At 42.1% G+C, this 12,343-nt stretch overlaps 1 protein-coding gene across 8 annotated transcripts in view; it reads right to left on the bottom strand.

Annotated features, from left to right (window-relative positions):
- The window catches only part of NAV2 (neuron navigator 2), a 188,150-nt gene that overhangs the window by 43,787 nt on the left and 132,020 nt on the right, over positions 1–12,343 (bottom strand). For all 8 annotated transcript variants that reach the window (XM_042837241.1, XM_042837242.1, XM_042837243.1 and 5 more), the window contains 3 exons: positions 9,254–9,392; positions 3,646–3,937; positions 2,020–2,722 (listed from right to left, as the gene is read on the bottom strand). In XM_042837241.1, the coding sequence (XP_042693175.1) occupies positions 2,020–2,722; positions 3,646–3,937; positions 9,254–9,392 (1,134 nt within the window). The remainder of the gene's footprint in view (positions 1–2,019; positions 2,723–3,645; positions 3,938–9,253; positions 9,393–12,343) is intronic.

The following is a 12,343-nucleotide window of genomic DNA, read 5'->3' as shown; positions in this document are numbered from 1 at the left end:
CCCCCCCCCCCCCCCCCCGCTGTATCTAAGACAACCGCTGTCTTTGCATAATCTAACACCACCTGTGGGGGCGTTAGAGAGAAGTGAGCTGGGATGGGACACTTGCTGTTACCGTACTTGCAGTTACGCCCGGGGGGTGGGGACTGCAGGCAAGGCTCAGGTACGGATTGGTCAAAAGTTAGGGAGGCGGTAAAAGAAAAAACAGCAGAGAGAAAGGGAAGTGATGTAAGTTACAGGCGCTGGGATGATAGTGTCTGGCCAGCACTGTCCACCCTGACTGCGCCTGAAGGAGCAGGTGGCGTCCGGCTGGCGCCCTCTGCTCAGGTTGCACCCAATGGAGAAAGAAATAGCGATAGTCTCCGGACCCACTCTCTGCCCAGAGTGTTCAGACCCATTGACTCGACCCACACATCCTTTTACAAGATTGAGTGCGTATACAACCAATCAGAAGGATCCACAATCAGAAGGTTCCACAACAGTCAGTGCTTGATCAAAGGGAGATGGGCACAGTGGGAGCAGTGCGGAGCCCGCAGCTTCCAGCTGTGACTGAACAGGATAGCGAAAGGAGAGAGGTGAATCTGCATTTAGGAGTTAAGAGAGATGCACTAACAGATTGTGGGAAGTTTAGATCTAGCCTGATAGAGGAAGGAAGAGCACGAGAGACCTTCCTGATAGTGGGGAACAATAACAGAGGCCCGGAAGGGGAACCCCTTGATCCGAAAGGCATCACACACCTGATAGATTGTGCAGAGAAACAGGGATTGAAATCACTCCTCGCTTTAAATGCATTAGAAGTCCTGACAGCATTAGGCCTTCTGTTTCCGCATGTAACAAATCTGATGTGCATGGTGCTTAAGCCAGTCAGGTTTCCCTGAGCATGGGAGAGATGTCGCAGCAGGCGAAGAAGGCGAGGACTTGGGATGTGACGGGATAGGACCTCCCCCTGCTCAGCGGTGTGAGACCTGCATCATGATTTGTGCACCATGCTTCATGAACTGTCTGCAATAACATTTAAGTAATCAACGACTGGTATTCCAGTATACCATTCTATGGTATTCTCTGGAATAACATAGGCTTCAGGAAAGATTGTAACTGGGCTCGCATACGCGCTGTAACGGATGTTTAACTCTGTTTATTCTGTATTCAGTTATAGTTGTATTAGGTCTAATATTAATAGATAAGTATAGTGTATGCTGAGACGAATGACTCATATGGCAAATGCTAAGACGAACGAATCAGCATTGTCTAAGAATGCAATATATAGCTTTATGTAGAACTCACGCTTAAGACATAAGGATTACTAGGTTAATAGGTTATAGGGTTATTAGGGTAGGATTATTTGGCGCGTTGCGATGTAACGGGGTGACACTTAACTGAGAGAACAATGGCATGTATAGGCGTAATGCGGGGGTTTCGGGATGTACATGATTAGGGTCCTCTCAGGTTGTAATAGATTGGCCTGTGCTTAGGGAGGGGGAAATGTAGTCAACTGAATGGGCTGTGGCAGTCGCCAGGGTCCACAGGGGCCCCTTGGCCCTTGGGAAATCATGGCAACAGATGTCTTGAAGATAAGAGAGAAGAACAGGTTAGACCAAGTAAGGAGGAAACAAGACATGCCACATGTCCATTAGTCAGAGGTAACTTTAGTAGTCCTAAGGCATGGGGAAGCTTTAAGAAGGGAGTGCTCCTTGCAACAAACCCATTTTGCAGCTCATCATATTGGGGTCATGAAAGCTCACCATATTGGTGTCATGAAAAGCGTGTGAAGCTGACCGGGGCTGTTGGAACACTTTCACAAAGGGACTTCAGCCAGTCTCGCCAAAACAAAGGCGACACTCTTGTCTCACAGTATTCTGTGTATTTACAACACTAGTCAAACTGCTTATGTGAAATTAAGTACAAAGACCTTCATGTAGGACACTGAATGCTTCTCAAAATACAGCCAGACCTGGCTCAAAGAGTCCTGGATCATTCAGCTCTAACTAACATCATTTCACAATCAATGAATTTATTGCCTACCTGCGCAAAGTGGGAGAGGCCACGTCAGGGTACTTGGCTCCTTGCTGGTGAGTACTTTGAGCTCCACTAGAAGCAGTCTGTGATGCAGGGTTCACTTTAACAGAATTACATGAGGCCACGCTTTCGTTGTCAGACGAAATCCCTTTCTCTTTATCAGTCTGATTGACTAATCCTGGCAGAGAGCTTCCAAGAATTACCTTGGCAGGCTCTCTCATTTTAGGGACAGGCAACCCAGCTGATTTGCTGCTTATGTTGCAGTCTATGCTACTAGTGCTAGATCTATTCCCAGCTCCACTTCTGCTACTTGATTTACTGGGCCTGGGTAAACTACGATACTGAAGGTTAGTTCGAGCACTGAGCGCTAAGTAGCCATCATCCTGGTTCTGTGAGCCATCAACACTAGTCTTCCGACCAGCGGTCCTACCCATGAGTCCGGACGACTTTGGGATTTTTCCCAGAGTAGCTGATCTGCTGGTGATAGTTGCCCCACTGGCAGTAATTATGGTCATGCCTACAGCTGACCCGCTCTGTTTCTTAAATCCGAATGCATTAGCATTAGCAGCAGTTGCTCTAGAGTTACTTGTGGGAAGCTTTTTGGATTCATCACCACTGCTGCGTCCTGCATCTGATGGGGAACGTTTAACATGTCCAGCCTTAGGAGATAGTCTACCCTTCTCTGATACCTTGGCGTCATCAGTTTTCCCTACAAAAATAGAAAAAGAATTCTAATATTTAATGACTTGAAAACAGCAAGCAAATGATGAAACTCAAAGCAGCATGAAAAGCAAAAGCGTGCTAACCACAAGAGTGTGGTTAAAACTATGATCTAGTCTGCACTGAACTTAAAAGCCACTCTAGTGAGTTATACATGCAGACTTGCCAGAGAAAGTATATGGGGTGTTTGCCCTTGATAGCATGGAAAACAAAACAAACTTATGTAATAGTGACAGATTAGAAAAAAAATGTAGCGCTCTGCAGCTACTACAGACTGATCCCCTTTTATCATCAGAAATAAGTTGTGTCAGGCAATCAACTATTTTCCTAAAATGTATTTTTCAAGAAAATAAGTAGTGACTTCAACTTTTTTGTGTGGACACAATCAAATAAGAGGCATTAACTTACATTACTTGCTTATGTAACTTCACTCATTTTTCATTCACACATCTGCAAGTGCTAAAATCAACTCTAAATTTACGAGAAAGCCCAGAACTAAAAGGTGTTTTAGTATAAATTAGCATGCTGGTTTAGTACTGGAAAAACAAAACAAAACAAAAAAAACCTCTCCTCAACCACATACACTGTATATTCTGAAAGTTAATTGTGACTTCAAAAGCTAAAATTACATTATTTATGCTTCATATGTTAATACTATGCCCAAAAAATATTTTGGCTTAAGAACAGGGTTGTCTTGAAAACAGCTTTCTCAGTGTACAACTACAAAATATTCATTTTAAAATGAACGGGAACAGAAATGTGGACGTACAAGTTGCTGTACAGGTTGAAAAAAATACCTAAAAATAAAAAGACAGGATTACCTGAAGTTCAGGTTCTACTTCTGTCAAGAATTCAGCCTGTTTCCCTACTGATCATTTTTTTTTTTCTTTGGCTTGTTTACACCTTTCTCACCTGTTCCAGGTGTCTTTAATGTGCCCGAGGTGGTTGAAGGTTTAGTCCTTGGTGTGGTAATGCCAACCTGAGCCGACATGCCCCGTCGCCAGGAACCCGTCTGTGAAATAACAGCGTTCTTCCTACCAGAAGTGCTTTTATCAGATTCATCAGACACATCAGAGGGATTCCTCCTCCATTTGGATCCTTGCTCCATTTTTATGCCACTGTCGGATCCTCCATCTGATTTCTTGACTTCATCGCTGGACCATAAGGAATTCCGCTCGACCTGGGAATGCTTTTCTGCATCAGTCTAGGACAGATAATGAATTATAATAGAACCTTCACAGCACATCTTCCTTTTGAGCAGCTTCATAAAAAAGAATTATTAAACTGATTAATAAAGTCAGCACTCATCTCTGAGTACCAATAAATGCAACATACCACTGAATAGGAAAAGTCACAGTAAGAAAAGAACCCCAACAACGGTATATCTTTTCTAATGCGGCAGGGATAGACATAAAAAACACACAAGTTGTTCCCTTTAGAACAAATAAATAAATAAAGAAGAAGGAAAAAGAACTTGGTTTATAAAGGATACATTCAGCCCTATGCCATTTATAAACCCCCTCTCAGATTTCTGAGGAACCCTTTACAATGCAATGCCAAAAAATCATTTTGAACCTGTGCAGCTAGCTTTCCTTTGTTCCTGCTGCTTTTCTATCTCTTGTCTGGCAATCTGATCTCCAGAGCATGATGAGGCAGCTTTTTGAACAGATCTGAAGATGTGGAATGCTGTTAATATGCTAGGAAGACACCCAAGAACCGAAGAAGAATGAATCCGTCCCAACTTTCTAGCAACACTCAAGCCTGTCTCAAATACACAAATTACATCAGTTTTTCAACTAGCTTTTACAAACTGTTTTTCCCTATTCTTTGAACAGACTGATTGTGCTGCCAGTCTTCTATTGAGAATTTAGCAAAGATGTCAGAGAATTTTCTCATGTGCAAACTTTTGCCAAATTCTCAGAAGCTCTTAAATGAATTCTATTACCACATATGTGAAATATATTTGCTCTGTACTAGCTTTTCCTATTGGCAACGATTACTATTAAAATTATCCTTTTAGAACTCCTCAAATGACGTTGATTAATTTAGTAATTAATTTAGGAATACCACAATCATTTTTTGTGCTCAGATATAAATGACCTGCTCCAGTTAAAAACGTCATAATGCTCTCCAAGCATGACATCATGGGTTGGTGATTGGACTAGATTACTTTAGTGGCCTTTTCCAACCTTAACGATCACAAAAGAGCCTGCCTTCAATATCTAATCATGAAGTAAGACTCAGTGAATTTTTGGAAGTTGCTGAGTATGATACTCAGCACTGTGCAGCAGTAGAAGGGTAATAATACTTGAAATTGTTTCCAATGCCACAAAACATCATAAAGCTCATAATCTTTTCCTCTCTTTGAATAAGCAGAAAATCACAGCATATGAAAGGATGCGTGATAATGTATTGTGCTTACAGCAAAATACTGTACTTTAAAGTTTGTAAGGTATGTTTCAACTTCATTACTTCCCTTTTCTTACCAGATCACATCATAGGTATAACAGAAATTAGGGGGGGTATGGTTTAATTTTTTCTGAGTTTTACTGTCACTGCTTTTCTTTCTTTTTAAAGCCAGAAAACTAGCCTAAGTGATCAGTGTGTGAAAGATGATGCCACACATCAGAGTGGTCTTTTTTTCAGTACGTGGGTTATTTATCTACATTTATCTAGGTACTGAGCCATTAGCCTAATGAGCATTTGCTGAGGTATTGATTTAGATAACTTTTTTCTTGTTGCATTTTCTTCATGTTATTCAAATTTTATTTCCTGGACACTCAATTCAAAGAATGCCACTTAACATAGCACAGAGAGAAACACTGCCTTCTAGCTTTCTCCTTTTTGTATGGTTGGAACACTTTGGGATGGCTACCTTTCACTGCATGAACATCAGTAGGTTTGTAACACATGTGAGTATTTCTGTGTCTGGAGTTTCTCTAAAATCATCATTTCATGAAAATATCTCTTATTCTCACACATCTTGGAAGAGAGTATAGACAAGAAACAACAAACAATCAGCCAACAAAACAATCCCAACATCATCCCTCACATGTTGTTAACGCCTCACTTCAAATACCCTGCCTGGAATTGCGTATTTACGCTGTACACATTTGAGAGCAGGAAATACACCTACTTGCTAGTAAAGGCTTTATTATAGCTTTGGTTGACTATGAAATGCTCTTGTGCTTTCCTTTTCCCCGCTTCACATCTGTAACAATAGTACAATCTCAACACAGTAAACTGCACTACAGCAGGTCCTCTCTCTCCACTCTCTTCCGTTCTACTTCATCTCCCACTCGTATTTTTTTTTCCAAGATCTTTTCCCCAGCTTTTGAAACGTGCATGTTTACCCTCTGAGCTCCTTGGCCAGAGATGTTTGCTTAATGGTAAACAACGAGAACAGCACAGAAACATGACTAAGGAATCAAAGGCAAAACATGGTGAAACCTGGCTTCCAGTTTCAGCAGAAACTCCACCCACCTGAAAGGCCTGGATTAGGTGAAAGTGGAAAACTCTGCTGCAGGACACAGCAAGACATGCAGCACAATAAATCTATTCACTAAGCTGTAAACAGATCAAATCCATCTTTGATCCAATGAAACTGGAAGTCATCTTGGTCCAACAGTTTAAAGATGCTGCTGTTTTCTATTTAAAGGAATTGCTTCCTTTCCTTCTTGTGATCTCTGTATGATTATGAGAACAAGTTTACGACTGAATCTCCCCTTCTATCTTGTTCAAGTTAAATAAGTTATTTTCAAATGCCCACCAATGTCTTCATCTCTCTTTGCAATATATGTATGATATGACCTTAATGGCACTCTATGCAGTGCTGTATTAAAAGGTAAACCAATCAAGTCTCTGCAGTGCTTGGGAAAAATTTACAGCGCTGCAAAAGCAGTATAGCTACGTTAAGTGGGTTAGTGTTTGGCATAAGCCAACACCAGAACAGACTGCACAGTGAGGTTGTGGATGCCCCCTCCCTGGAAGCACTTAAGGCTAGGCTGGATGGGGCTTTGAGCAACCTGGTCTAGAGAGAGGTGTCCCTGCCTATAGCAGGGGGTTTTGAATTGGATGATCTCTAAGGTCCCTTCCAACCCAAACTGTTCTGTGATTCTATGATGACCAGAGCAAGACATAGTGCCATGGTAAGGTAAATTCTGGTTCCCTTCCCTGGCTTGTTCAGAATCAACTTGAGAACACCTCCACATCACTGCTACCAAAGGGGACTACGATAATCAGTGTCTATAAAGATTAAGTCATGGCCATTTCTAGGGCCTGGTTCTCAGAGATGAACAAAATACATCTTCTTCTGCAGATAGAGGTATTCAGCAGTTCTGAAAATCAGTTTCTTAGCAGAGACCTTCTTTTCTACTGTGAGCATGTCCTGTTCATTGCAGAGTAACTTGCTGATTTTATCAGTAGACACTGACATGTTAGGGCTCTCTCCCTTTGATGAGCTGTCTTATTTGTCTGAACTCCCAGCTGCACATGTGTTAGCTTCCACTCCCTCTGTAATTATCTGAAACCCAACTTCTGTACCACCTCAAATAGATGCGGTAGCTTAAAAGTTAAGTGCCTGCTATTTACAAGAACCAAAGCAATGGATCACCTGAGAAGAAAAGTCTGCATCCCTGTGCAGATGTGTACCAGTCCTTTGTGGCTTACCAAGCAAGGGAATGCAAACCCTGGCACAGGTCACCATACTCAAGACAAAGCAAAAAAAGCATATATGCAGCAGTCGTTATTGTCATGAGCAGTGAGGACTACTTTGGGCAACAAAAAACAGCCCTGCAAGATGCACATGGTTCCATCACTCCCTGTTATCTCCATACCCCTGGCTGACAAGAACAGGATTTTTTTTGTTGTAGTTAAATGAAAACAAAGTATTTTATGGATAATAATCTGCAGTTAGTAGTACCTAGAATAAACAGTTTCAGTCATGGAAACTGAGGAGAGAAGCAGTTAACAGATATAAATCAAAGAACTGTAAACAAACCCGTACATTTTGGCTCCCAGTTCCCTCTTTTAATGGCTACGCTCTTTACAAGCTTCAGCTCATCTCCTTCTGGCCTATGCTATAGGTCTGCATTCTTTTGGATGCTGTGATAGTTGTGGAGGAGGAAGAGAAGCTCAACAACACAGATTTTGATCTCTTAGAGGTGTTTCCAAGAATCTGATCCATCAGAAGATACAAGTCAAATGAGTTTCTACTTTTTTTCTTAGTTTAATATTTAATCACGTCTCCTTTTTCCTCCTTTTTTTCTTCCCTACAGTATTACAATGTTGAGATATTAACAATTGTCAAAAAAACATTTGAGTTGCCTACGTTATTGCCTCTGTTAAGATACTGAAAAACATGCTTGATACACCTTAACTCCTCTCAACTTGTACAGGACTTGCATTAGCAGTTTCGAGCACACATGAAATCACTGATACACAACCAGAGGCTAACTGGGAATCTTTAATGTAGGCTCAAATATGCACTATGGCAAGGGAACAAAGAGTAAATATATGCTTGCACCACAGTCCTGCAGGCAGAGTAAGACTTCACAGCAACCACACTTCTACATCAGAACAGGTATTAAAAGCAAATTTAGGGTCCAGTTACGAAAAGAAAGAAGAATAAAAGAAGAAAGAAACAGAAGAGAAAGTTGTCTATCCTTCCTTCTCTACCTGCTGCAGTGCTGAGTCACTGCAGGGCAGTAGCTTTGACATATATACATGTAGGCTGCTGATGGACACAAAATTTATCTTCCTATGAAATGCTGCTGGGAATAGTAAGCCTGAAGTAATGTGCAGCCCCAGAAGTTACAAATAATTTATTTCATTTGCCTAGTACATGCACATTTCCGATGGGAGTGCAAATAATCTTTAACCTTCACGCTGACTTACTCAAATTCTATTCTTTGAAAAAAACGTAACATCCTTTTCTAGGAAAAAAAATCCCATCTACTAATGCATGTTTTCTGTACAGCAGTCCTGTTACGAAGGAAAAAAAACATTTGTTGCCATAACACCACAGCAGATATTCCATGGATAACACACACAGAGGAAACATTCATAAACGCCACATACGATGGTTGCTGCTGCCTGACATTTCCTTTTCAGCAACACCCACTGCATTGAGGGCTGTGCATGCGTTCAGTTGGTCAAGTACATGGGAAAGGGGAAGGTGGTAAAGACACATAAAAAATATTAGCATGGACTAATTTACGAATCTGGAGCTTAGTTTTGGTGAAGTATGGTGCTCAGCATCAGTCAAAACAACAATATTTCTTGGTATTCTTAATGTTTTTCTCAGTTTCCAAGTTTTTCAGTCTGCATTGCTGAAAGGCTGTAAAGACAGCTGCAAATTAGAACAAGGTTACTGTTTAACGGAAAAATATTCATGCATTTAATTGTTGTTCTGTCAGGAAATAGTATCTGTGAAGGCATGAATAAGAGTTCATCCAACTTAAGACAATAATATTGATTGCATGAGAAAATAATAAATATCAGTGTTACTCTTTTACTTTACCTGTGCATCTAAGTTTTTACGGGAGGAGGCAGGTGTGTTGGCGTAAGAACTGATAGAGGAGCTGGTGTTAATGTCATCAGTGCTGAGATTATCTATGGTGTCACTGATCCCACTGCTGACAGAGCTGCTGTCATCCCAGCTGGGGAAAAAACAACACAACAAAGGAAGAAAACATGGGTCAAAAGACAAAACATAATTCAAAAGAAAATTATTATTTCTTCAAGCTGTATCCTACCGCTGGTTGCCAGGTGAAGATGGGCTCGTCATTATTATAACTTATCTTCATTACAGAACAAGTCCAAGTTCATGCAGCTCATTGATCTTGCTGTTGCTACGCAGCCTACTCTGCCACTGTGAAGTTGGCAGCACCTATGATGTCATTCTTCTCACTGGCTCATTGAAAGTCTGAGCAAACAAACCTTGAAGTGACCCTTGGAACAATGCCCACAGTCCCGCATGGGGGGAAGGTGTTGGCAGCAAGGTGTGCGTGGATCATCACAGCCATGATGCAGAGATGGAATGCAAAGGATCTCAGAGCAATCTTTTGCACTTGGCTGTTACACAACATGCAACTTAGATCTACAACTCACAGCACCAGTGGTATCAGAAATGTTTAGAAAATAGACAGTTACTATCAACTGAAAGTTTGAAAGAATACCATTGTCCATACAGCACATAATCCTCCTGATCTGTGCAACACATCATCTGCAAGCCCAATACCCAGCCAGTCGCCAAGCAGCAGAAGACCACCCAATGAACTCCTCCTTTTTCAAACTTGCCTTCTGCAAGTTGTCATGCGGTACAGAATATGCCTTTGGCCACTCCCTGCTCCTTATGCCCACCAGCCCCTTGCTGGCAGGACAGGAGGAGAAACAGAGAAAACTAAAATGGCCTTGGCTCTGTACAGTGCTACTCAATAACATCCAGGAACATCGGTGTGTTATCAACATTGTTTTTCTCCTCAAACCAAAACAGAACATCATACCAGATGATGAAGAAAAACAACTCAGTCCTGCTAAACACAACAGCGGCTGGAATAGGAATAAACATAACTACGGCTGGAAATGCATAAATACAGATGTTACACATTTTTCAGAAAATTCAGGGAATTTGCACAGTTTCACCAGCAGCACACCTTGCACAGAACATCAGCTGCAATAGGGACATTGTGTACCTGCAGGAATGGTTACTGCTTGCAGCTGCTTTTTCCTACTGCCTTGTTTCAAGCAATGGTACTCACCAACCTGCCAGTAGGGTCATTTGAGAGAATTTTTCCTGCATCACCTCAGATGCAGCCAGCTTGGCTGCTCACATCAACATTTAAGGAGCCTGACTGATGTTGCCCGGAGGAACCCTTGCTTTGCTGGCCCAAACTGTACCCTGTAGCAGGACAGGGACAGTGAGGGACTGGTGCTTGCTAGGGCTCAGCACCACCAAGCATTGCCACTGGTCTATTTCAGTGGTGAAGCTACGTTTCCAAGGAAGGCTACAATCTTTGTCTAGATTTTCCTTTACCTGTACATTTTTGAAGAGGAAGCTGATCTAATAGAAAACAGAGGTAGAAGCTAAAAGGAAGCTCCTAACCTGAGTCTCCTTGCAGCTGGCTCAACCAGCCAGCCAGCTTCTATGTGACAGCTTTCAATTTTTAGAAACAGACCCTATATATTTCAGAACCTGTAACACAGAGCCATTACAACTGTCTGCCAGCAAGATGGCATTCAGTCCTCATTCCTAAAAAGCTACCCAATATGCACTCCAGATACAGTTACTTTTCCAGCGGGGGTGGGGGAGCAAATTCTTTATCTTCATAAAGAACAGAAATGTTACATTGCTGAGCATTCCCCACCCTTAGCCATTGCAGGCCCCAGTTCAGCAGTGTCTAAAAAACGCATCTCATTTCAATTGCAAGCAGTTTTACTGCTATCAGCCAGTCCCATCGACTTCAGTCGGGCAATCTCGGGCAATATGGAAATATGTAAGTGCCCTCCTGAACTGGGACATGTGCTGAATGACAAAGGTGGAAGCACGCATCTGAATGCACTGATTGCTGTGGCTTCCTCTTAAATACATCCTGGGCTGTACATCTTTCATGTGCTGATGGAGGCTGTGGCCACTGCAGTTTGCATTTTCAAGGGTGCTATCTGTTGCTAGGTTTTAAAAGGTTTAAAAAGCCATCCTGAGATCCACAGAGCTGTACAGTATTTTGGTGGCTGGAAGATAAGCAGTAGTGCTCTTGCAGGCATGCTGATCACAGCAAGAAGCAATACTAATGCCAGCCAAGCATCCACCACTCATAGGCAAGACCCTGTTACATCTGTCACCCCAGTAAGTGCACCAGCCTGTACCTGGTGCAACACACAACGGTGCAGGACACTGCATCTGTCATCAGATGGATGCATTTTCATTGCACACTGCTTTCACAGCAACCCTGAAGGCTCTACGTAAATCTGTTCACTTTTGAGTTGGAGCCTTGATGGTTAAAGCCAAAAGAAAGGATGCAGAATGGGGAACCCAACAGCCCTTGTAATTACAGTATGCTTGGTTCCCAGAGCTGCGATAACATCTTTGTAATTTAGCTGGTGTAATTAATAATGGCTGATGTCAGCAAAAGTCTACTCAACCATGACCTGAAGCTGGAATGTTTGGGCTTTCCTTTCTTTATTTGATCAGTTACCTGAAACTTTACTTCGATTACTAAAAACTACACAAAATCTTATAAGTGTATTATACAGGGAAATCATCCAACTATCCTCTTAAAAACCATCCCACTTCTGAAAATAGCTGAAGCAAATGAGGTCAAACAGCTAGTAAAGATGTACTGTCACAGATGAGATGGAGGCAGGGGTGCAGCAAAGCCTTAAGCAGTGCTGAAGATCGGGTGGAGAAGTTTACCATCACAGCCCAATGCTAGCACTTCTGCCTTCCTATGGAAGGTAGAGCCTCTTCCTCCTCATGCTGTCTCTTTTTTTGCAGTAGAAGTAGGCTTTGATGTTATCAGATAATTACCTAAAGCACACCAAGCTGTCTCCTGCTCCCTATGAGACCAGCAGTACCCTTGATCAGAGGGAACCTTTCCCTTCCCTTCCCTTC

This window comes from Centrocercus urophasianus, unplaced genomic scaffold, assembly GCF_019232065.1.
Source record: "Centrocercus urophasianus isolate 14NV4802_14NV808 unplaced genomic scaffold, USGS_Curo_1.0 seq_7, whole genome shotgun sequence".
Taxonomy (NCBI): Eukaryota; Metazoa; Chordata; class Aves; order Galliformes; family Phasianidae; genus Centrocercus; species Centrocercus urophasianus.
This window is presented reverse-complemented; position numbering and strand designations above follow the sequence as displayed.